Here is a 25,841-nt window from a genome sequence, read left to right on the forward strand (position 1 = left end):
GGCAAGGTAGAGGGAACTGTGACCACCCACAGAACAGGCCCAGCGGCCTGCTGAGGGGCAGAGCCGCCCCCCAACCCCCGCGCCTGCCAGGTAGGCGGAACTGTGACCACCGACAGAAAAGGCCCAGTGGCCCGCGGAGGGGCAGAGCTTCCAATCACTCCTGCAAGGTAGGCGGGCCTGCGACCCATCGGCAGAAGAGGAGCAGCGGCCTGCTGAGAGACAGAGCCGACCCCTCCCCCCCGCGCCTGCAAGGTAGACGGAACTGTGACGACCATCAGAACAGGCCAGACCTGCAACCGAGAGACAGAACAGGCCCAGTGGCCTGAGGAAGGGTAGAGCCGCCCCCCCCCCGCGCCTGCAAGGTAGGCGGACCTGCGACCCACTGGCAGTACAGCCCCAGAGGCCTGCAGAGGGGCAGTGCCGCTGCCTGCGCCTGCAAAGTAGGCAGAACTGCGACCACCGACAGAACAAGCCTAGCGGCCCGCAGAGGAACAGAGCCGCCGCCCGCGCCTGCAAGGTCGGCGGACCTGCTACCGACCGGCAGAGCAGGCCCAGCGGCCTGCCGGCGTGGTAGGCACATTGCCCCAATTGGAGGAGGGGCAGAGCGGCCGCCCGCGCCTGCGAGGGAGACATTGCAACTATACAAGACCAATATAAATATATAGGGGGAAAATTCAATAGCACAACAGTTTCACCAAGTAGAAAGGAACGCGAACAGTATGAAGAGACAAGGAAAGAAAAGACCACAAGCAATGCAGGTCAACTAAACGTTAGAAGAGGTAATAGCTGCAGCAGATGGAATGTCAGATAAAGAATTCAGGATATACATGCTTCAGATGATCTGGAGTCTCAAGGAAGACATCAGACAGCAAAATCAGACAATGAAAGATCACTTCAACAATGAATTACATAAACAAATCCAAGAAGCAAAAGATCAACTATACAGGGAGATAGAGGTTATAAAAAACAAACAAACAGAAATCCTAGAAATGCAGGAAGCAATAAACCAACTTAAAAACTCAATTGAGAATACTACCAGCAGAGTAGAACACTTAGAAGATAGAACATCAGACAATGAAGATAAAGTATTTCAACTTGAAAAGAACATAGAGAGCTCAGCAAGACTGTTAAGAAACCATGAGCAGAACATCCAAGAAATATGGGATAACATCAAGAGACCAAATTTAAGAGTCATTGGGATACAGGAAGGGACAGAGTTTCAAACCAAAGGAATGAGCAATCTATTCAATGAAATAATACGAGAAAACTTCCCAGACTTGAAGAATGAGACAGAAACCCAAATCCTAGAAGCCTACAGGACGCCGAATGTGCAAAATCATAAGAGACCCACACCTAGATACATTATAATGAAGATGCCCAACATACAGAATAAGGAGAGAATTTTAAAAGCTACAAGAGAAAGGAAGCAGATCACATTTAGGGGTAAGCCAATCAGGATAACAGCTGATCTTTCAACACAGACTCTGAAAGCTAGAAGATCCTGGAATAACATATTTCAAACACTGAAAGAAAATGGGTTCCAACCAAGAATTGTGTTTCCAGCGAAATTAAGCTTCAGGATGGAAGATGAAATTAAAACCTTCCACGATAAACAAAAGTTAAAAGAATTTGCAGCTAGAAAACCATCTCTTCAAAACATCCTTGGCAAAACATTACAGGAAGAGGAAATGGAAAATAACAATGAAAACCAACAGTGGGAGGTAGGACAGTAAAGGGGGGAAAATAATCAAAGAGGAAAACAAACCATGTTTAGTAACATAAATAAACAAATATGGCTGGAAGAACAATCCATATCTCAATAATAACCCTAAATGTTAATGGCTTAAACTCACCAATCAAGAGACACAGGCTAGTAGAATGGATCACAAAACAAGACCCAACAATATGCCGCCTACAGGAGACACATTTGATAGGAAAAGACATACATAGGCTGAAGGTGAAAGGTTGGGAAAAATCATATCACTCATATGGACTTCAGAAACAAGCAGGAGTATCCATACTCATATCAAATAAAATAGATTTCAAGCCAAAGTTAATCAAAAGGGATAAAGAGGGACACTACATACTGCTCAAGGGAACCATACACCAACAAGACATAACAATCATAAATATATATGCCCCAAACAATGGTGCAGCTATGTTCATCAAACAAACTCTTCTCAAGTTCAAGAGTCTAATAGACCACCATACAATAATAATGGGAGACTTCAACACACCTCTATCACCACTGGACAGATCTTCCAAGCAAAAGTTGAACAAGGAAACTATAGAACTCAATAACACAATTAATAACCTAGCCTTAATTGACATATATAGAATATACCACCCAACATCAAGCAGTTACACTTTTTTCTCAGCAGGACATGGATCCTTCTCAAAAATAGATCATATATTATGTCACAGGGCAACTCTTAGACAATATAAAGGAGTAGAGATAATACCATGCATCCTATCTGATCATAATGGAATGGAACTGAAAATCAACGATAAAAGAAGGAAGGAAAAAGAATACATCACTTGGAGAATGAACAATAGGTTACTGAATGATCAATGGGTTATAGAAGACATCAAGGAGGAAATTAAAAAATTCTTAGAGATTAATGAAAACACAGACACAACATATCGGAATCTATGGGACACATTGAAAGCAGTTCTAAGAGGAAAATTCATTGCTTGGAGTTCATTCCTTAAAAAAAGAAAAAACCAACAAATAAATGATCTCATACTTCATCTCAAAATCCTAGAAAAAGAAGAGCAAAACAACAGCAAAAGAAGTAGAAGGCAAGAAATAATTAAAATCAGAGCTGAAATTCATGAAATCGAAACAAAAGAAACAATTGAAAAAATTGACAAAACTAAAAGTTGGTTCTTTGAAAAAATAAACAAAATCGACAGACCCTTAGCCATGCTAGCGAAGAGAAGAAGAGAGAGAACTCAAATTACTAGCATACGGGATGAAAAAGGCAATATCACAACAGACACTTCAGAAATACAGAAGATAATCAAAAATTATTTTGAATCCTTATACTCCAAGAAATTAGAAGATAGTGAAGGCATAGATAAATTTCTTAAGTCATATGATCTGCCCAGATTGAGTCTGGAGGATATAGACAACCTAAACAGACCAATATCAATTGAGGAAATAGAAGAAACCATCAAAAGACTACCAACTAAGAAAAACCCAGGACCGGATGGGTATACAGCAGAGTTTTACAAAACCTTTAAAGAGGAACTAATACCAATTCTTTTCAAGCTACTTCGGGAAATAGAAAAAGAGGGAGAACTTCCAAATTCATTCTACGAGGCCAACATCACCCTGATACCTAAACCAGACAAAGACACTTCAAAGAAAGAAAACTACAGACCAATATCTCTAATGAACCTAGATGCAAAAATCCTCAATAAAATTCTGGCGACTCGGATACAAAAACATATCAAAAAAATTGTGCACCATGATCAAGTAGGATTCATCCCTGGGATGCAAGGCTGGTTCAATATACGGAAATCAATAAATGTTATTCACCACATCAATAGACTTAAAAATAAGAACCATATGATCATCTCGATAGATGCGGAAAAAGCATTCGACAAAGTACAGCATCCCTTTATGTTCAAAACTCTAGAAAAACTAGGGATAACAGGAACATACCTCAATATTGTAAAAGCAATCTATGCTAAGCCTCAGGCTAGCATCATTCTGAATGGAGAAAAATTGAAGGCATTCCCTCTAAAATCTGGAACAAGACAGGGATGCCCTCTCTCACCACTTCTGTTCAACATAGTTCTCGAAACACTGGCCAGAGCAATTAGACAGACGAAAGAAATTAAAGGCATCAAAATAGGAAAAGAAGAACTTAAATTATCACTATTTGCAGATGACATGATTCTATACCTAGCAGACCCAAAAGGGTCTACAAAGAAACTATTAGAGCTAATAAATGAATTCAGCAAAGTGGCAGGATATAAAATCAACACGCATAAATCAAAGGCATTCCTGTATATCAGCGACAAATCCTCTGAAATGGAAATGAGGACAACCACTCCATTCACAATATCTTCAAAAAAAATAAAATACTTGGGAATCAATGTAACAAAAGAGGTGAAAGACTTATACAATGAAAACTACAGAACCCTAAAGAGAGAAATAGAAGAAGATCTTAGAAGATGGAAAAATATACCCTGTTCATGGATAGGCAGAACTAACATCATCAAAATGGCGATATTACCAAAAGTTCTCTATAGGTTTAATGCAATGCCAATCAAAATCCCAACAGCATTTCTTGTAGAAATAGAGAAAGCAATCATGAAATTCATATGGAAAAATAAAAGACCCAGAATAGCAAAAACAATGCTAAGCAGGAAGTGTGAATCAGGCGGTATAGCGATACCAGACTTCAAACTATACTACAGAGCAATAGTAACAAAAACAGCATGGTACTGGTACCAAAACAGGCGGGTGGACCAATGGTACAGAATAGAGGACACAGAAACCAATCCACAAAACTACAACTACCTTATATTTGATAAAGGGGCTAAAAGCATGCAATGGAGGAAGGATAGCATCTTCAACAAATGGTGCTGGGAAAACTGGAAATCCATATGCAACAAAATGAAACTGAATCCCTTTCTCTCGCCATGCACAAAAGTTAATTCAAAATGGATCAAGGAGCTTGATATCAAATCAGAGACACGCCGTCTGATAGAAGAAAAAGTTGGCTACGATCTACATACTGTGGGGTCGGGCTCCAAATTCCTCAATAGGACACCCATAGCACAAAAGTTAATAACTAGAATCAACAAATGGGACTTACTCAAACTAAAAAGTTTTTTCTCAGCAAAAGATACAATAAGAGAGGTAAATAGAGAGCCTACATCCTGGGAACAAATCTTTACTCCTCACACTTCAGATAGAGCCCTAATATCCAGAGTATACAAAGAACTCAAAAAATTAGACAATAAGAGAACAAACAACCCAATCAACAAATGGGCCAAGGACCTGAACAGACACTTCTCAGAGGAGGACATACAATCAATCAACAAGTACATGAAAAAATGCTCACCATCTCTAGCAGTCAGAGAAATGCAAATCAAAACCACCCTAAGATACCATCTCACTCCAGTTAGATTGGCAGCCATTATGAAGTCAAACAACAACAAGTGCTGGCGAGGATGTGGGGAAAAGGGTACACTTGTACATTGCTGGTGGGACTGCAAATTGGTGCAGCCAATTTGGAAAGCAGTATGGAGATTTCTTGGAAAGCTGGGAATGGAGCCACCATTTGACCCAGCTATTCCCCTTCTCGGTCTATTCCCTAAAGACCTAAAAAGAGCATGCTACAGGGACACTGCTACATCGATGTTCATAGCAGCACAATTCACAATAGCTAGACTGTGGAACCAACCTAGATGCCCTTCAATGGATGAATGGATAAAAAAAATGTGGCATTTATACACAATGGAGTATTACTCTGCATTAAAAAATGACAAAATCATAGAATTTACAGGGAAATGGATGGCATTAGAGCAGATTATGCTAAGTGAAGCTAGCCAATCCCTAAAAAACAAATGCCAAATGTCTTCTTTGATATAAGGAGAGTAACTAAGAACAGAGTAGGGTCGAAGAGCATGAGAAGAAGATTAACATTAAACAGGGATGAGAGGTGGGAGGGAAAGGGAGAGAGAAGGGAAAATGCATGGAAATGGAAGGAGACCCTCAGAGTTATACAAAAGTACATACAAGAGGAAGTGAGGGGAAGGGTAAAAATAATACAAGGGGGACAAACGAATGTCAGTAGAGGGGGCAGAGAGAGAAGAGGGGAGGGGAGGGGAGGGGAGGGGGGATAGTAGAGGATAGGAAAGGCAGCAGAATACAACAGACACTAGTATGGCAATATGTAAATCAATGGATGTGTAACTGATGTGATTCTGCAATCTGTATATGGGGTAAAAATGGGAGCTCATAACCCACTTGAATCAAATTGTGAAATATGATGTATCAAGAACTATGTAATGTTTTGAACAGCCAACAATAAAAAATTAAAAAAAAATAATTTCTATTTTAAAAAGAAAATAACTGAAGCTCAGAACAATTTTCAAAACCAAGAATGTTTAACATTGCACGTTAAAATAGATGGTGTTTGTTGCTATGCAAGCAAAATATATGGGTAATCAAGATGTTTAGTTTGTGCATGGGCACGTGCGTGTGTGTGTGTGTGTGTGTGTGTGTGTGTGTGCTATGTGTCCTGAAGTTACAGCCATGTGCAGTATTTAATAATAACACACGATAATAATTATGTATCAGGATAGATGAGCAGGGGGGTGAAATTGAAATAAAAATGTTCTCATTGCTGCTAAAAAAAAAAAAGGAGGGAAGAAATCCCAACTCTTGTGGATCCCTGAGGGGCAGTGGGCCACCTAGTGGTGAAGTGACAGTGGTGGCCTGTAAAGATGAGACATCTTTGTCCATAAATGCAAGCATTTGTAGCTTAGCCCAACATTATTTGAGACCAGATGGGCTGGAAGAGAGAAAGAGTGCTCTAATCCTCACAAAGAAGTGCCTTTGCTGACAGTCTGTGGGAATGAAATGGAATCAATGTTTTTACGTTGGCACAGAAAAAGCACCTTTTTTTACAGTGACTGATCACTGGGTGCATGAGTGTGTGCAGGTGGGCCTAATGAGCATTCCTGTATTTAGGTTATCTGTATGTACAGTAAGGATATAGAATTTAGAATAAGAAAATGAATTTGGGTACACAGACTTTTTTTCTGGAATCTATGGAAAATTTAAAACCATGCTTGGCATCGGACATCCAAGGAATCTGCTAACCTAAGTACAGTGATTTGCTCCACATCAAAAACAATGGACAACTCTGAGAGTTCTTCAGTCAGCTACCTTAGAGCCACAGCAGCAGGAATAAGCAGAGAGACTCTGGGTCCAAGGAAAATGCTCTCAAAGTTTTCCATAACTTGTTAGTAAATTGACCATTTCTTTATCTCTTTAGTCATTCATTCATTCATTTAACAAAAACTCATTGATGACCAAATGTTGCTGACAAGTGTTTACGTAAACAAGAACAATAGTTTTAACAGTAAAAATGAAACTCGACCACCAGGCACTTTAGAAAAAAACTTCAAACACTGATGTTGCTTTGAAAGATGTTGTGGATTTATTTTTTAAGGTAAATTAGTACTTTGTTCATGGTTTCAAATGACTTCCTAAGTAATATGAGAACCAGTTTACTTATTATTTTTTTTCAGATGATGCCTACTGTTTGGAGCATTTTTTTTTTTTTTTGGTACTGGGGATTGAACCTAGGGGTGCTCAGTCACTGAGCCATATCCCCAGCCCTTTTTACTTTTTATTTTGAGTCAAGGTCTGCTAAGTTGCTGAGCACACAATTCTCCTGTGTCAGCCTCCTGAGCCACTAGAATTATAGGAGTGCACCACCGTATCCAGCCTTTTTTTTTTTTTTTTTTAAAATTCAAGTACAAATGATTAGAAAAATGCCTTATGGCCACCAGGCATGGTGGTATAATATCAGCTACTTAGGAGACAGAGGCATGAGGATCACAGTTCTAAAATAGCCTTGGAAACTTAGTGAGACATTATCTCAAAACAAACAAAACAATACAACAAAAACAAAATTAAATGAAGAAATCATTTCAAAAAAGAAAAAGAAACAAGAAAGGTGATTTATGCTGTGCAGTATCTTTAAATAAAGGTAAACCTCTAAAATCTGGCATTGTAGCAACAGTCAATGGCAGAATGAGAAACAGATATTTTTTGCATATTGAATCAAGAACATAATTACTAAGGAAAAGAGAAAGATGACTTCTAATCCTGTGCACCAAATAGAATATTTTCAACTGCAAGAGGTATATGACATTATCTCAGAGGAGATACAGCATGTTGTACTTTACCTAGTTGTCTCAAATGAGAATCAGAAACTATGGCAAAAAGACTTTATATTCTATGGAAGTTTCTGGGGCTGGGGATATATAGCTCAGCTGGTAGAGTGCTTGCCTAGCATGCACAAGGCCCTGGGTTCAAACCCCTGCACCACCACTGGGAAGGAAAAAAAAAAAGAGAGAGAGAGAGAGAGAGAATTCTCTGTGGAAGTTTCTATCATTGTAAAATAGGGCTAGGAACTTGGGTATGAAACTCAAGAATTTATGCAGTTGACATTTTTAAAAGCATGTTGTTTATTGTATAATGCTTGTATTTTTTATTCTTTGTGGACATCAACATGTCCCAACTGTGGCATACAGCAAGCTCCAAAAGGAAGCGAGCGAGCTGTAGGCAAGCTGGGGTGAACAGATGTTACTGACACAAACACTTCTTTCCAGGGGAAAGTCCAGCTCAACCTGGGCGATAGTTCAGATACAATATTTACTTTGTTGAAGTAGGGAGAGGCAAAGGAAGATATATATATATATATATATATATATATATATATATATATATATATATATATATAGGCTGTATATAGGCTGTATTTTGACCAGGCCTGTCTTCCTAACATTCACAGAAGTCCTAATAATGTGAAGAAGAGGAGAGGAGGTTTGCTCCCAAGTTAGTAACCGAGTGATGAGAATAACTCTGGGAGCTCCACTGGTTGGTCTTTTCTCCCTCAGTGTTTTTTCTTCTTCTGTATCATTTTTCAAAGGCCAATTCCAGCCCTACTTCTGTAAAGCCTTCGGGATCACTCAGAGCATGTAGAGCACCTTTGGGCTGGATGCCCTTAGTGTGTGTGACATTTTGTAGTATGTATCATACACTACTTGCAATTTCATTTAACTTTTCATGTGAATGTAACATCTTGCCAATAATTGTAAGCTCTCTGATGGCAGAAGCCATTTCTTATAGTTCACCTTGTTCACACCAACTGTATGATAAGAATGTACATAAAAGGTTAACATTGTATGTCAAGTGTACATGCACACGCACATGTGCACACACGTGTGCACACACGAGCACCTACAACCAACCAACCTCTTTTAAAAACTAGCAGTTTACTCTGGAAATGGCTAACTCTCCTACCTGTCATGGGACAGTTTCAGCTGCTGGGTTTGCTGCTCGTGAGCATTGATTAGTAGCTTTCTCAGTAGTTCACACTGCTGGTTAAGGTGCAGGTCCCGTATTTCTTGCTCCTCAGCACTGTGGGTGTTGATCATTTCTGACCACTCCTTTGTGTGCTGTGCTACAATCTCTTTGACCTATTTGGTGGAAAGGAGATGCGGTAATCTAGAATGCTCATAGATCAGGTACAAATTGAAAGCAAAATATTACTCATGCACGGCAGATCCCTCTCACCCCTATAACTACAAAAGAATGAGTAAACAAATAAATAAAAATAAAAGTACTAATCAAGGGGAATTGGGAAGTCATTGCCTATTAACATAAATCAAGCACTTTGGTTGTAAATATTTAACTGGGACCTATTATTTCACTGCCTAACTTGCCCATGCTCTGGTGTGTCTGGTCCTGGGGCTCCTTTATCAGTTTCACCAGCATTCTCTCCATGCTTTACCTGCTTTGTTTTCATCATGTAACAGGTCTGAACAGAGAGCTGTGGCATAATTATTTCTGGATCATGACTTACTGCATCCTCCCTAATACATGTGTGGGTAGATGTCCTCTCCTCTTTGCAATGTGGTACTAATGTTCCTCTTGTCAACAGCTAGAATCTATTTCTCCACATCCTTGAATTTGGCTGACTTTCTGACTTCCTCCAGCCAATGAGATAAGAGCCAACATGAACAAGCAGAGGCTTGGGCAGTGCTTATATTTCTTGGGCACCCTGTGGCAATCTGTGCTAGTCTGATGGAAGCTGAGAGGTCAAGAAGCAAAAGACAGCCAGCAGCCAGCCAATCACCAGAGGTGAGGCCTGCACATGAGTACTATCAGACTCATAAATTTTTTTTTTTTTTGTAAATTTAATATTGCTGGAAGAACTGTTTCTGCTCTACATTGAGTCTTAGGATTTAGGTCTCCAAATACCCATAACCTTAAGTAAGGTCTTTCAATTTATTTTTTCCTATCTTGGGGGAAATATAAGGAATTATGTTCATCTCTTAGTACACTGACTCTCTGTTTTTCTCAATCCAAATTTCTACAGCAGGATGGAATAAGTATCGAACAGGTACTCAACATCCAATTTGGATGGTTTTCTTTCATACATTTTCTGTTACTTCTACCTTCTGTATTTTATAGAGTATTTCCTTCTGGTCTCTCTATGTATGATTTCACATGAGGACTAAGAATGAGGGAAAATAAATCTTGTTAGCGTATTTCCATAGATAAGACAAAAACATGTTCCATGAAGTGGTTCTTCTCAAAACCAATAAATCTGCAGCAAATGCCATCTCTGGATCTCATTTCTTCTCAGACCAGATGCAGGCTACTATTATTTCTGATTGGTATCAGGTACCCTACTTAAAAAACTACCAAGTATCTTCTGTATAAAAATGGGCATTTCCTTACCTTTGATTTGTGATCTGATGTCAGGGTCTGAATTTTAATTTCTGTTTCTTTTTTCATTTCAAGACAATTACTTCCCCTGAAAATGGAAAATTGCAAATACATGCCACAAATTAGATCTCTCCAAATTCCCTTGGGCCTTTGGAACAAAGCTTTCTGATGAAGACAATATATTCATCAAAATTGGAATGCTATGGCTCATTGGGCGGCATCAGTTTTTCTAGTAATAGATTCACACCTTACAAAATATTATCTGTACCATGATTACTCAATTCAACTGCTACACAAAGAGATGCTCCAGACCTAGCAATTATTTCATTGTTAAGGGTCTGTTGTCAGAGTTTCCATTTTGGTTCCTATTTTTCTTAAAGCTCTTTTTCATTTGTTCAATAAAATATTATTTGGGATAAAAACTGGAAAATAGGTCTTTATCCTGGAAGTGAAATTTTAATTCTTACATTTTGGTTGTAAAGCCAGATTTTTGTCTTTTATATATGCCAATGAGGAAGAAAATAGCCTTTCTTGGCATCACAGGGTAATTTCTGCTTCTTATTCGATTGTAAGAAATAGATACTAGGCAATTGCCCAGCAACCATTACTGCATATTTCAATGATGATGTTTTCCTTTCCATATTGATGCTAAAACAAGAACAAGTCCTGAGCTTCTGTTTTCAGCAATTATGTTCTCGTTTATTACAACCCAAGTCAGAATGTTTCATTATATTATTAATTGAGCATTCCTCTGAAAGATGCATTACTCTAAAAATGCAACATCTTTCATCAAATCCGTTCCTTCTTTGGGGTTGGCACCCAGTATGTTTCTTTTCTAGTCTGTTATTCAGTGAGCTTGGGTATTACTGAAACGCTGTCCTGCCTTTTTCTAGACAACATCTTTCACATTAAGTGCAATGATACATGGTATTCAATGGTCTTAGGTTGGGACATATTCTAAGCACTCCTATAATATTAAAAACCAGGATTGCACTTTTTTTCACATATTGCATCATCTCATTTATTTTCTGGCTACATAAAATAATTTCTGTAGTTTTGAATTTCCTCAACTTCATCTCATCCTTCCTGTTCTTTCCCATTCATCTTTTCCCTGCTACCTTAAAGATGTTGAGTAGAAAACACAGGAGAGACATAGTTATCATATCATTAGGCAACGGCTGCTGAGCACTTTTAGATCCTCCCCGCCCCATTTCAATCATTCCCTTCACTGAGGAGGCAAAGTAAGGAAACCTTTTACAAGTGAGTCTTGACTTATTATGGGGTCACATCTGCTAGATTCATCGTAAGTCGAAAATGCATCTCATTCATCTAATCTCTCAAGCATCCTGGCTTAGCACAGTTCACTGTGGAGTCAAATATTTCCCCTTGTGATGGTGTGTCTGTCTGGTGGCTGCTGCCCAGCATGGCAAGCTGCTAGCCCAGGCAATGATTGAAATTTAAAATTCAAAGTAGGATTTCTAAGCTGGGAGTGGAACCACCATTTGACCCAGCTATTCTCCTTCTTGGACTATACCCAAAAGACCTAAAACGAGCATACTACAAGGGACACAGCCACATTAATGTTTATAGCAGCACAATTCACAATAGCTAGACTGTGGAACCAACCTAGATGCCCTTCAATGGATGAGTGGATAAAAAAAATGTGGCATTTATACACAATGGAATATTACTCATCACTAAAAAATAACAAGATCATGGCATTTGCAGGGAAATGGATGGCATTAGAGCAGATTATACTAAGTGAAGTTAGCCAATCCCTAAAAAAACCAATGCTGAAATGTCTTCTCTGATATAAGGGGGGGTGACTCAAAATGGGATAGGGAGGAAGAGCATGAGAAGAAGATTACCACTAAATAGGGAAGAGAGGTGGGAGGGAAAGAAGGGAGAAGGGGAAATGCATGGAAAAAGGAAGGAGACCCTCATTGTTATACAGATTACATGTATAATGATGTGAGGGGGGAAAAAAGAATTGTGTCACATTAGATTGGGTAGAGAGAAGTGATGGGAGGGGAGGGGAGAGAAGGGGGGATAGGAAGGACAGCAGAATAAAACAGACACTAGTATTGCTGTATGTATATACGTGACTGTATGACCTACGTGATTCTGCAACCTGTACACTCAGAATAATGAGAAATTATACCCCATTTGATTCAAATGTATGATATGTCAAGATCATTGTACTTTCATGTGTAGCAAATTAAAACAACAAAAAATAGGGTTTCTAGTCAGCCATCTTGTTTTCATACCATCATAAAGTTGAAAAATCCTATGTCGAACAGATGGTTTAAGTTGCTTCAGAAATGAATTCTGCTTAAGAAATTTCCAACGACTTCATAACCAGTTTCCCCATTCCTGGATGTCTTCCCAACTTGTTTATAGTCAATAATCTTGACAACCTTGATACCATGGTCAGTAACACTCGGGAACTCTGCTTAGAATATGGCTCTCCAGAAGAGAGTATCTGATGTCTAATTTTTGAAGTTAATTTTTTGTTTCTTTTGACCTAGGTATTGAACCTAGGGATGCTTAACCATTGAAACACATTCCAAGCCCTTTTTAATCTTGTCTACAAGATCCATTTGTTGAGAGATCTCCAAGACTACTCACTAGGCTGACTAGGGCACTAAGAGTCCTAGGAGGAAAAACTATGAAATGTCACTTTGACTCCATTTAACCTTTGGGAGTAAGAACAATAACAAGGTAAAGATACATCTTTGTTTTCCTAGAGGCAGTGTTGTTGATTTAGAAAGCTGTCAAATACTTTTTAACAAAGACAAGATATGATGCTCCAGTCTAATATCTCCTAAATAAAGATTCTGGTTTAAAAAAATTCCAAGATAGTCATTAAAAATATACATAAGGCATTACTGGGAAAAGTTGACTTGTGAATTAAAATGCTTATTCTTGGAGAGGACCTTAAAGTTCTCCAAAATTTCCTTCTTAAAACATATCATTTGGATCTGTCTATCTCCCTTGCACATTTTGGTTAAAAATTTCATGTGAAAAAAAGAAAACAGATTACCAATAGATAAATAAATAAATATGTCAAATAAAGGCTGCTAATGTAGCCAAAAGTCTAAACAGTCACAGCTTCTCAAAATGTATCATATTCACCACCAATATGGTCACATAAGGCATGAGCTGTGCCTGACTCACTTAAATACGTGTCAAAATGTTTTCAAAGCCCTGGTTCTTCTGCGGTGATACACAGTGAAAACAACAGCAAAAACAAAAGGCACACTGTGCATAATGCTAATGCTCTGTAGTTATGTCTAATTTGTATTTTTCTGGAAAATAAAGCTGTAATCAATATAAAGTTACCTCTCAAATAATTCATCAGAGAAATAGAATGTGTGTTAGTCTCACAGTATCTTCCTGAAGATGCAGATTAATGGTAAAGGGAAAAGCAGTGCATGTTGCAGTGTAGAAATCTATCAGAGACCACTTTCAACCAAGTGATCCAGATCAACATCACTGTCAATGAGATAGATCATCACATACCCCTGACATCAAGAGCTGGCAAGGAAGCAGCATCGCTTCTGGGTGTGCTGGCCAAAGATGCATGCCCTCCCTCCAATCATGAGAAAACATCAAATCCAAAAGGAGAGACATTCTACAAAATAACTGAGCAGAACTCTTGCAAATTGAAAGGGAGAGACTCTCATAGACTGGAGGAGACTGAGAAGAAAGTAAATGCAATGTGCAATTCTAGAGTGGATCCCAGAAAAGAAAAACAGAATTATTGGGAAATCTGGAGAAACCTGAAAGAGCAATAGAGTTTCACGAGTGGTATTATTCCAATGTGAATTTCATGCTCTGATCATTGTACTGTGGTTATATGAGATGTGAACTTTTGGGGAAGCTGCCTTATGGGCATATAGGATTTCTCTGTACTACAGTGGTCCTCCCTTATCCACAGGGAACAAGTTCCAAGACCCCTAGTGAATGCCTGGAACTACAGATAGTACCAAACTCAACTGTATTATGTTTTCTATACCTACATGCCTATGATAAAATTTAAGTTATAAATTAGGTACAGTAAAGTGTCAGCAACAGTAACTAAAATTAAAATAGAACAATTAGAACTATATACTGTAATGAAAGTTAATTAGATTTAAGGCTTATTTCTAGAATATTTCATTTAATATTTTTGGACTGCGGTTGACCATAGGAACTGAAATAACAGGAAGTGGAATGCACAGAAGGGGATAATTCTGTATTTTTGCAACTTTTCTGTAAGTTTAACATTATTCCTAAAATAAAAAGTGAAACCAATTCTCAGAATAGAAAAGTATTTTCTTTTCCATTACTTTTGGCTAAGATTTCTTTTTTGTATTAGATCTAATTACAATGAATGAGTAGGTTTCAGGGCCTCTGTTGAGAAAGGTTCCTAAACCAAGGTTAAATGGACCGATGCCTTGCCCTGTTTGGATGCTAGGGTGTAAAAAATGAGTGAGTCTCATTTTTCAGGAGCTCTTTTTAATGACAAAAACTGAGCCAACACTAAGTTCTTCCTTGGCATAAACAAGCAGCTGTACTCTGGGAAAAGGTAAAATATAAAAAGTGAAAAAGTCTCCAGAAGAAAATAAGCAGCATTACCCCTTCTTCTTCATTGCCTTCTCCAGGATTTTCTCATGAGTGGACTTCTCTTTGTCGTACTGAGCCACAATTTTGTCAACTTGCGTGCAATGTAACTTCTGCATGGTACTGTGCTCCTGGAACAAGAAGAATTTGCTGTTATGAGTTGGAATTTTATCATGGCTGGTACTTAATACCATTGGGCTGGCATCATTTCACTAGCTTTTGCAGGGTCTTTGGAAAGTCAAAGAAAAAGTAACTGAGTCTGAGAACTACATAGACTTTCAGTCTCATCCAATGCAAATTTTCTGTTCCAGGGCATCCCCAGCTAGGAAGCCCCAACCTGTCTAATGAACACACTGACCTCAAAAAGCAACCCTGCTTTAGGGCGGGCAGTGCCAAACATTTCAAAGTATTTGCTTCATGTTTTCATATGATTCCTACCTATTCATCTCCTGGTATCCTGGAGACTGCTCTAATTGTACCTTCTACACGCCAGTCTTCAAACCCTAAAGTGCAACCACTATATATATATATATATATATATACACATACATGTATATATATATATATATATATATATATATATATATATATATACATATACACACATACACACACACACACACACATATATATATATATATATATATATATATATATATACACATATACACACATACACACACATATATATATATTTTGCAAAAGAGAAGAAATTATGTGAAATGGATTCTAAACACCTGGAATAGCATTGTTCCACCCCAGGTTGTCCCCATCGGCTGAATCTGAATTGACATCACTAGGTCTTTTCACTGACTTTCTTTTCAAATATACTCATGAGGATGATGAGAGCATTCAGTAGTTCTAGCCTTCAGTTTTATATATGTTTAAAATGTTTTCCGATCCGCTTCATTTAATCATGGAATTAAAGCAGCAATGCTTTGAAAATAGAAACTACTTCTCTACAAACCTTATTTTCTCCTGGACAATGAGAAAGGCAGTAACTACAGCCAGTGACTTATATGAAATCAGATTTCTTTTGCAGCTCAGAAAAAACCAGCACCACCAGTGACCCCCACCTCTAAATGATATTTGATGAAATAGATTAGTCTGGCTCTTAAGAAGTGGGGTGATACTTTTGACTGGAATGGACAGGTGTTGTTAAGTTTGTAGAACTACTACTAGAGTCATATTTCCTTTTGCCTTTTTAAAAATTCAATGACAATTTAAAAACAAATTAATTTTCTTCCTAAGTTAGGCATGAATTTAAGCAACCTGAATGCATGGATGTCTATTTTAAAGATTCATGACATAAAAAGGGGAAAGGGATTTTTAACTTTAATGAAACTTTAATCCCCCAGCTTTCTTAGTGAATTAACACAGGACTGGATCTATAATTCATTTATACGTAAATGCATTGTTGCACAAGGCTAGTCTCTGGGAGGGGAAGGGGAGGAGGTTGGTGCTGGCTGGAAGGTTCCAAGAAAAGGAACTTAATGGGCACAAAAGTGATGTTATCTTTCTGTGGATTTAGGGTCAGATTGTTATATGCAATACTATCTTGTTTAATTTGTACTTGGGACAACCCTTAATATTGCTATATTGGCAATGTGTACACCTTTGTGTTATAAACACACTTCAGTGAGAGCTTCTACAAACTGGCATTAAGTGGGTTAAGAATATAGATTTCTCAGTCTCAAGTTGTGGAACAAGTCTGTTCACCTTCATAATTGGGATAGTGATACACACTTTATAGGGTTGTTAGGGTTCTAAGTAAATCTAATATAAATCATATTTCAAATGCCTATTATACCCTACTCAAAATACAATGACATATAAATCTATTTATACTACTCAATACCCATGATGATATACTGAGAGTGACTTGGGAATCAGATTAATTTAATAAAAACAATTTTCCCTGCAAGCTTAGCCCACTGATATGTTCTTGAAAATATTTAACTACTCTCACAGGGTCTTGGGCTGGGTGGAGGGCAAAACTCTTATTAAAATGTTCCATTACTAGTCCTCTAAGATTTGGAAGTCATTATGGTTGATTAGTATGATTAATTTTGTAAGTCTAAAAAATTAAGTTTAGCTAATGTATGTATAAATAATTTTAAAAATTAGAATAATATTGAATTAAAGTAATTATGGTTAACAGAAGTTAAAAAGAAAACTGGTCCTAAAAAATTACCTCTGTGTTTCTCTCTGGACTCAAAACTCTACTCTTATGTGGTAGGCAGGGATTACTGAAGTGTTTCAGGATGATTTGGTCCCTAGACAACACTTTTTTTATCAAGAAAGAGGGATCCTAATTATTAATTGCCATTTGACTCTGAGTCAAGCCTCAACTTCCCACTCTATATGTTCAAGGAGCAAGAAAATGTTCTCTAAGCCCATTTTAGCTCAAAAATATTCTATCATTTATTTTAGTCTTTTGTACCTTAATGAAATGTAAGACATTATCAAAGAATCATAATTGTTTTTCATTCATTCAGGTCGAGAATACCAAAATTAATTTTAATTGAGATATACGTGGAGGAGAAATATGTATAACTTTTGGCAAAATTTGTATATGTTTCTCATTCAAGTTAAGAAAAGAAAATTCATCTTTTAAGAAATTTACTGCTGCCATTCATCCCTGTGACCCATGTCACTATGGAGGTGAATTATCACACCATGGATGGCACTAAAAATCTGAGTTAACTCATGGTAATTCAGCATGCAACTTGGAGATAACCAACAGGCTGACTGTGGGTGGCTTCTGTGCCTTTGTCCCTTTCAGTTTCCTAACAGTTCTTGAGGTCTTAGCATGAATTGCAGTTAAGGAGTTCAAGAGCAGTCTTACATAGCAAAAATCAAATTTTTCCACCAGAAGCTTTATAGGAATGGCAGATTTTAGTAGGTTTCTTGGGTATTTTATTTGACTCATTTAAAGTTGATACTGGTAGCCCAAGGGTTGCATCCAGCCTGCAGGTATCATTTTTAGGTTTTTTGTTTTGTTGTTTTTTTTTTTTTGTGTGTGTGTGTGTTTGTGACCTACATAGTGTTTCAAGAAGACACTGAATTAGAGGCCAATATTAAAAGAGCAGGAAATTGATGTATAAGATTTTACGATTCTTTGTTAGAAAACCCAATTGGCCCATATACTCTGAGACACCAATTGTAGGAGATGAGTCTCACATGTTCTTGAACATGGATGAGCATATCTTACCTTTCTTGAGTTTAGACCTGGTCAACTTCCTTTAGTTAATTCCTGCCTGGCTCCTGTAGCCTTTGAATTGCAGTTTTTTTCCCCTAACATGTTATCGCAGATATTCACCTAGCTTTGGGTTTTAATTCTTTTGCTCTAAGGATCAGATCATCTTAAAAAGTTGAAAAGCATGCCCTTCTCTTAATGAAAATGACCCTTGCCCAGGACCCCAAGGAGTCATGGGTTCAGGTGGAATCACTGTTGCTTAGTTCTGCTTTATGCATGTCTCATCTATTGGACACATGAAAACCATTATCCTAGTTTCTGGTTCAAATTGAATAGATTGTTCTAGAAAGTGAGAGACAAGTAGGAGTTAGATTACCAGCTGTATTCAGAGGATCAAAAGCAATTGACCATTACCTTTTTTCAAAACATAGAGTTTTTAATGAACATCTTTATGTCATTTGGGACTCTAATGGTCATTATTCCTGCCTTCTCAGTATTCTATCAAGAGATCACAGGCCGCTTTCATTTGCAAATGGTAGTCTCATGTTTGCTCCACTATTCTATCTTCATCCTGTAGTTAACCTTCAAGTTTGGAAATAAACACCCTATTGGATTCTTAAATCACTTGAGATTTAGTTCATGGATGGTCTATTTCCCTTTAGGCCTGAAAAGAAGTGGAATTATTGTTATTTAAATTTTTTTTTGGTAGATGGCCAGAATATTTATTTATTCATTAATTTTTATTTATTTGTTTAATTTTATGTGGTGCTGCTGAGGATCCAACCCAGGCCTCACACGTGCTAGGCAAAGTGCTCTGCCACTGAGCTACCAGCCCCAGGAGTGGAATTTACCTATATTGACATGTGAAAGAGAAGAGATCTCCCTATAGTCACTGAAGATGGTGTCAATACTGGTCCATGCTCTTAGCTCCAAAGTGCCAAGGCTGAACCATGGGCACAGCTCTTAGGAGAGTGCTGCCTGGGCTTTCATCTTTGCTCAGTAGGTAATTTCATAACCAGGGTTTTGGGGTGGTGATCCTTAGCTCCACTTAGGTAGCCTCAAAACTATTATGAATGAGTTGTAGACTTTTACAGAAAGACTGGGAGAATTTATTCTCACCATTGCTTGACAACAGGGTAAAGAAGGCTATATTTCCTTAAGAAGATATGGTCTGCATCCTGCAGGCCATCAGTGGAGTTTGCAATTAGAGGCTGAAGGATAGTAAAGAGTGCTAAACAGGGTTCCCACAGGCAGTTTTCAAAATAACAGTGTACACAGGAGAGAAGAGTATTCAAAAATGCATCCTCAGATCTCACCTTGAAGATGATAATTAGGTCTCTGTTGGACATAAGGTTTTGCATTTTTGTGAGGACTTTGGCTCTTGGCCCAACAATCAGATGTTGCAAAACTAGTTCCAAAAGAAGCTGAGATATTTGTGCCCAAAGTCTCTTGACTGCTCTTAAAAATCTGTAGCTAAGGCCATCAAGAAGATGATGTGTGGAAAGAGAAATTAATGTGGAAGAATTCAAAAGCATTAAGCATAGTGGCTAAGAGCTTGGGTTCTCCAGTCAGACTGAATTTGGTTTAAATCCTTTCTTCACCATTTTAAAAATTAGGTGATTTAGTCAAGGTGTGCTTCCATTAAGCATAAACGATCTCCTCTGTCCATCCTTTTGCTCTAAGGATCGGATCACCTTAAAAAGTTGAAAAGCATGCCCTTCTCTTAATGAAAATGACCCTTGCTCGTCCTCCCAAGGAGTCATGGTTGACTATCTGCAAAAACAGTCATAACTATTTTCTTCTCTTAATATACCCTGCTTTACATTATGACTTTGCCACCTGTCAAGAGGTAGAGTTCTCATCCTTTATATGTAGGCCAGATGTATGACTTGCTTTAGCCAAGGAGGATGGTGTGCCAGTCTGAGCTGAGGCATCAAGAAAACTTGCCTGTTCTTCTTGGTCTCTTGGGACCTTTGCCATGTGAACAAGCTTGGACCACAGAGAGGAAATGGTTTAGCAGAAGCCTTCCTAAATTAGCCAGCTGACTGTCTGCCCATTACCTGTCATGTTGACAGTGACAGCAGACACATAATGAATCCAGCTAAGACCAGAGGGGTCATCCAGCTGAAGCCAGCCCAAACCACTGGCCCATAATATTGCAAGCAATATTGTAATGGTTGTTGTCACTGTGTTTCAGCATGGTTTGTTACCCAGCAAAAGCTAACTGATACAAGTTAATATAGTTATAGTTCCCCTTTATATAATTGTTACAAGGATACCTGAGAGTAAGTGCTTATATAGACATCAATATGTATTAGCTAGTATTACCATTTAAAAAATGCTGACAGAAAAATGCATGTTAGGTTAAACAGGTCAAAAGGAGATTCGGTACCAGCATGTCCCAATGGTAACAGATTTGCTGCATCTTCACATTGTCCTTCACTAGTTTTTCATTTTTTGTGTGTGCAAGACAAGCATATTAGCAAGTAGGCCTCAGTATATATAGACAAGTAAATATATATATTCTTCATCTTAGAAGTTGGCTTAGATGAAACAGTGGAAAATCTTAAGAAAATAATATGGACTGAAAAAAATACAGAATATCTATAGACAAGAAGGTTCAATTATCAGACAATAATGATTTACAAAGCCCTTAGACAACCAAAAGAGACCAAATCCTTTTTTTAAAAAATAAAAATAGACAATGTGATAAGTGGTAAAGATATGATGTTAAGAATTATGCAAACAGGTTTTAATCAGCATTTAACTAGTTATATTGTTCTGGGTAAGAGACTTCCCTTCTCTGAATTTCATTTCATTCATGTCTAAAATTTGGAGAGTATTATTTTAGGTTTCAGAAATATTGTGAGGTTTTAAGAATGTATATAAAATATGTGACACAAAAGTGGCATTAAATAAATATTAGCTTTATTAGTCATAATAGTTTATATAAAAGACTCTAGAGTTCAGATTTCATAAATTATACTGCCAACACAAGCTGGATAAAAAACTGGATCCCTGGTATATTTAAAGTGGGAGACAAAATTCATTCATAAGTTTATAATCACACTTATGCCTTTGACTTCTGAAGTGTAAAAGGATATGAAAGACAGGTGAAATGCATTTACTTGTTCAGAAATGCTTCTGAAAAGCATTCTAAAAAGGAGCAAATAAGTTCTACCATCGTGGCACTTTGGCTCTGTAAGTAACAGAGCTAAAGCTTCCTCCCCAAAAGTGCACAGTAAAAGTGTTATGAAAGTCCACATAAATTCAGACAGCAGTATTTGGGGACATTTAAAATCTTGTATTTCCTGTTATAATAAGGGGACTTGAATAAGCTGCAGATTATTTCCTGCAAATGAGGGCAGCTTAGAACCATCTAGTCATTTGGGACCTACTGGCTGATGAATGAGATTAATATTTTCCTCCTAATCTGGGAGAAGGAAATGAATGGAATGAAGCCCAAGGCATTTGAGGTGGAAGGAAAGACCCACTGTTACTTATAAATGGTCTCTCAGGAAAAAAGTTTCCCATCTTTGCAGTTATGTGATTAAACAGATAAGCCTGTGAAATGACCTGAGTCAGTTGGGACTCAGTTTGACTCAAAGTTAAGACAAGAGAATCAATAGGTGACTGTATGTATGATGTAGGTCAACTCAAAAAGAACTGAGGCACATTCTTCCTCAGTAACCATCAAGATAACTAGTACATCAACACTGTCCAAGTAAATAGGGAATTTCCTTAATATCCCATGTGTTGTCACTGCATTTGACCCAGTGAGAGTGGACTTGTTCATTCTGTGAAGCATCCAATATCCTACACAGAATAATGCAATAAAGTCAGGCATAGAGGTGCATATATACCTAGTGACTCAGGAGGTGAGGTAGGAGGATTCCAAGTTCACAGAAATTTGGTGAGGTCTTAAGCAACTTAGCAAGACACTATCTCAAAATAAAAAAATAAATAAATAAAAAGAACTAAGAATGTACTTCAGTGATTAAGTGTCCCTGGGTTCAATCTCCAGTACCAAAAAAAAATAAAAAGGAAATAAAGAGTATGAGTTCTAGACTTAGACGATTTGGGTTCAATTACCAGCTCTCTTGCTCCTTAACTCTAAAACATTAGTTAAATTGCTCAAACTCACTAGTCCTTAATTTCCTAAAGTGCAAACGAAGGCTCATTGATTGAGACAATGCACATAATGTACTAGTTTGGCATCTGGAAAACATGGAAAAATTGTAGCTGTTGTAACTGTTGTTATTATTATCAGTCACAGTATATTTCCTGGCCATGCTTCAAGGAAATATTAAATGAAGCCAAAAAAATTTACCTACCTAAATATGCCAAAGGTCACTGAGATGCATTCTCAATGACAGAAATCCACCTTAAATGCAAGGGAAATCTGTTACATAATGCTGTGGCACTTGGGCATCAACTTCATTCCTAATTATTAAAATCTTTTCACTTGCATTCTCTCTTATTTCCTTTCTTCTCTCTCTATTGCTTTTCCATACTCTATTTATTGCAAATATGCCACAAAATTGAAATCCTTACTTTAAACATCTCTGTCTCTAAGAGCCCCACACTTAAAAAAACATATTCAGTATTTCCCAAATGGGCAAGGAGAGGAAATCCACTGAATGGAATTGCTCATGAATTTAGGAACTCAGGTATTTGAAGTGACCTCTGTGTCAGCAAATTTGCTGAACCATTGATTCACTAATAGGGAACATTAATAGGCCATGATTAGGCCTAACTTCAAATGAGAAAAAATTCTCAAAGAAGTGATGGGCTTTCAGGCCATATATTTTGCATCTTAATATCTAGAGTGATTCAGCAGTATACTGTTCAAGCCCAGGACTACAAGGCATGCCTTGGGGTGAAGCTTGGGATAAGTATAAAGAATGGAATTCTTTGTAAGTATAAAGAATGGAATTGCAAGGTTATTTTAAAGTGACTCAGAAGTCATTTCAAAGTAAAAAATGAACCCCTATATCTCACTCTGCACAAAAATCCATCCAAAGTGGATAAAGGACTTATGCATTAGACCAGAAACCTTGTGTCTACTAGAAGAAAAAGTAGGTCCAACTCTCCATCATATCGGCTCAGGAATAGACTTCCTCAATAAAACTCCTAAAGAACAAGAATTAAAATCAAGAATCAATAAATGGGATGGATTCAAACTAAAAAGTTTCTTCACAGCAAAGGAAACAATCAAGAATGTGAAGAGAGAGCCTAGAGAAATGGCAGAAAATCTTTAATGCTTTAATCTTCAGGATATACAAAGAACTCAAAACCTTAACATCCAAAACCCCAAATAACTCAATCAATAATCATCAAAGGAACTGACTGAACAGGCATGTCACAGAAGAAATATGAATGGTCAAAAAGGCCAAATGTTCTTTCTGACAAGTGGATGCTGATCCATAATGTGAGGGGGCATGGAAAAAAAAATGGAGGAAATTTGATTGGGCAAAGGGGGGAGGGAGGGGAGGTAAGGAGAAGGGGTATGGGGGCAGGAAAGATAGTGGAATGAGATGGATGGACATCATTACCCTAGGTACATGTATGACTGAACAATGCTACATCATGTATAACCAGAGAAATGAACAGTTGTGCTGCAATTGTGTACAACGAATCAAAATGCATTCTGCTGTCTTATATAGTTTATTAAAATAAATAAACAAATAAATTTAAAAAAATATGAAAAAATATTCAAAATCTCTAGCAATTAGAGAAAGGCAAATTAAAACCACTCTGAGATTCTATCTCACTCCAGTCAGAATGGCAATTATCAAGAATAAAAGTAACAATAACTGTTGATGAGGATGTAGGGAAAAAGGTTCACTCATATATTGCTGGTGGGACTGCAAATTGGTGCAACCACTCTGGAAGGCAGTATGGAAATTCCTTAGAAAACTTGGAATGGAACCACCATTTGACCCAGCTATCCCACTCCTCGGTATATACCCAAATGACTTAAAATCAGCATACTACAGTGACACAGCCACACCAATGTTAATAGCAGCTCAATTCACAAAAGGTAAGCTACAGAACCAACTTAGGTGCCCTTCATCAGATAAATGGATAAAGAAAAAGTGGTATATATACACAATAGAATATTACTCAGCTATAAAGAAAAATGAAATTATGGCATTTACCAGTAAATGGATGGAACTGGCGAATATCATGTTAATTGAAATAAGCCAGTCCTCCCAAACCAAAGATGGACATGTTCTCTCTGATAGGTGAATATTAACCCATAACAATGGAGGGTAGAGAGGGGATGTATAGAAATTCTTTTGATTAGACAAAGGGGAATGAGGGGAGAGGGGATGGGAATGAATCTGATATAACTTTTCCATGCTCACATATGAATACATGATCAGTGTAACTCCACATCATGTTCAACCACAAGAATGGGATCGAAATTGTAATGGGTTGCACCACATGTATGTATAATATGTCAAAATACACCCTACTGTCATGTATATCCAAACAAAAAAAAAGATTAAAAAAATGATGTTTCTTTTGCTCTTATTGCCCTTCACAGAAAAGGGCATACACTGTCCTCCCAGCAGAAGCCGCAGCAGCACGTGTTACACAGTTTAGAAAGGAAAATGATACTGCATTTTTTCTCCCTTCTTTGTGAGGGAAGAATGGAAAAAAGGATCTTGTTTGTGAGCTGGGATATTTTTCAACACCTGGAGAATTCTTGGGCCCACCTACAGATGTTCTCTTAAACTTGCAACCAACCCTTACAATTTCTCCCAATCATTGCCAAAAAGATTTCTTATGGGTTAAAAGGAAAAATAAATATGTTTCAGAAGTAGGCTCCTGAGCAGGGCTTACATAACCCTGAGTTGGGGAAATGAGAAGTGTTCCCTCTCCAGGTGTTGAGGTAGGAAGTACAGAGCTTACTAGCTTCTTCCTCCACACAGTGTGTGCTGAACTATCAGACCCAGGGAATTAAGATAACCTACAGCCATCGTGTGAGCTAGTCATCGACAGGCTGTCACCAAATGTTTTATATAACTGTTCTCCCAAGATTTTAAAAGTTATATTATTAGTGGAAGAATTTTGAAATGGGTGAAGCTTCATTACATTTTTTAAATAATTGTTAAAAATGCAGGCTACAAAGCAGTGACAATGGAATCCTAATGGATTCTATATTGCAATTCCATTGCAGATCAGTTAAAATGAAGATACTGCTGTTCTGGTTAGCTAGGATGAGCTCCTAAGTAGTGCTTTTGTCTATGAATAACTGTTCCATACATAACACAAAATAGAAGCTATAGGTTTTCATCAAAGTGAAACACAAAAAGAAAGCCAATGAAATTAAACACGCACATGCACACAAAAGACATTGTACCTTTGCATGTTTCTTCTTTAAAGAATTTAGCTCTTTCTGTTGTTTCTTTAAATGCTTCAAGTAAGCCTGTGGGGGGGGGGAAAGAGAATCCAAAATAAGTTGTGTGTGCGTGTGTATGTTTTGTAGTCAGAATGATTGCAACTGGAGAGAAACAAAAATATTTTGGTTTTACC

General features: G+C 37.7%; 1 protein-coding gene across 14 annotated transcripts in view; it reads right to left on the reverse strand.

The window, feature by feature from the left end:
* Plcb4 (phospholipase C beta 4) overlaps positions 1-25,841 on the reverse strand; it is a 394,666-nt gene that overhangs the window by 12,165 nt on the left and 356,660 nt on the right. For all 14 annotated transcript variants that reach the window (XM_027955170.3, XM_034636405.2, XM_071608749.1 and 11 more), the window contains 4 exons: positions 25,669-25,734; positions 15,113-15,228; positions 10,505-10,580; positions 9,062-9,237 (listed from right to left, as the gene is read on the reverse strand). In XM_027955170.3, coding sequence (XP_027810971.1) covers positions 9,062-9,237; positions 10,505-10,580; positions 15,113-15,228; positions 25,669-25,734 — 434 coding nt within the window. The remainder of the gene's footprint in view (positions 1-9,061; positions 9,238-10,504; positions 10,581-15,112; positions 15,229-25,668; positions 25,735-25,841) is intronic.

This window comes from Marmota flaviventris, chromosome 2 (genome assembly GCF_047511675.1).
Source record: "Marmota flaviventris isolate mMarFla1 chromosome 2, mMarFla1.hap1, whole genome shotgun sequence".
NCBI lineage: Eukaryota > Metazoa > Chordata > Mammalia > Rodentia > Sciuridae > Marmota > Marmota flaviventris.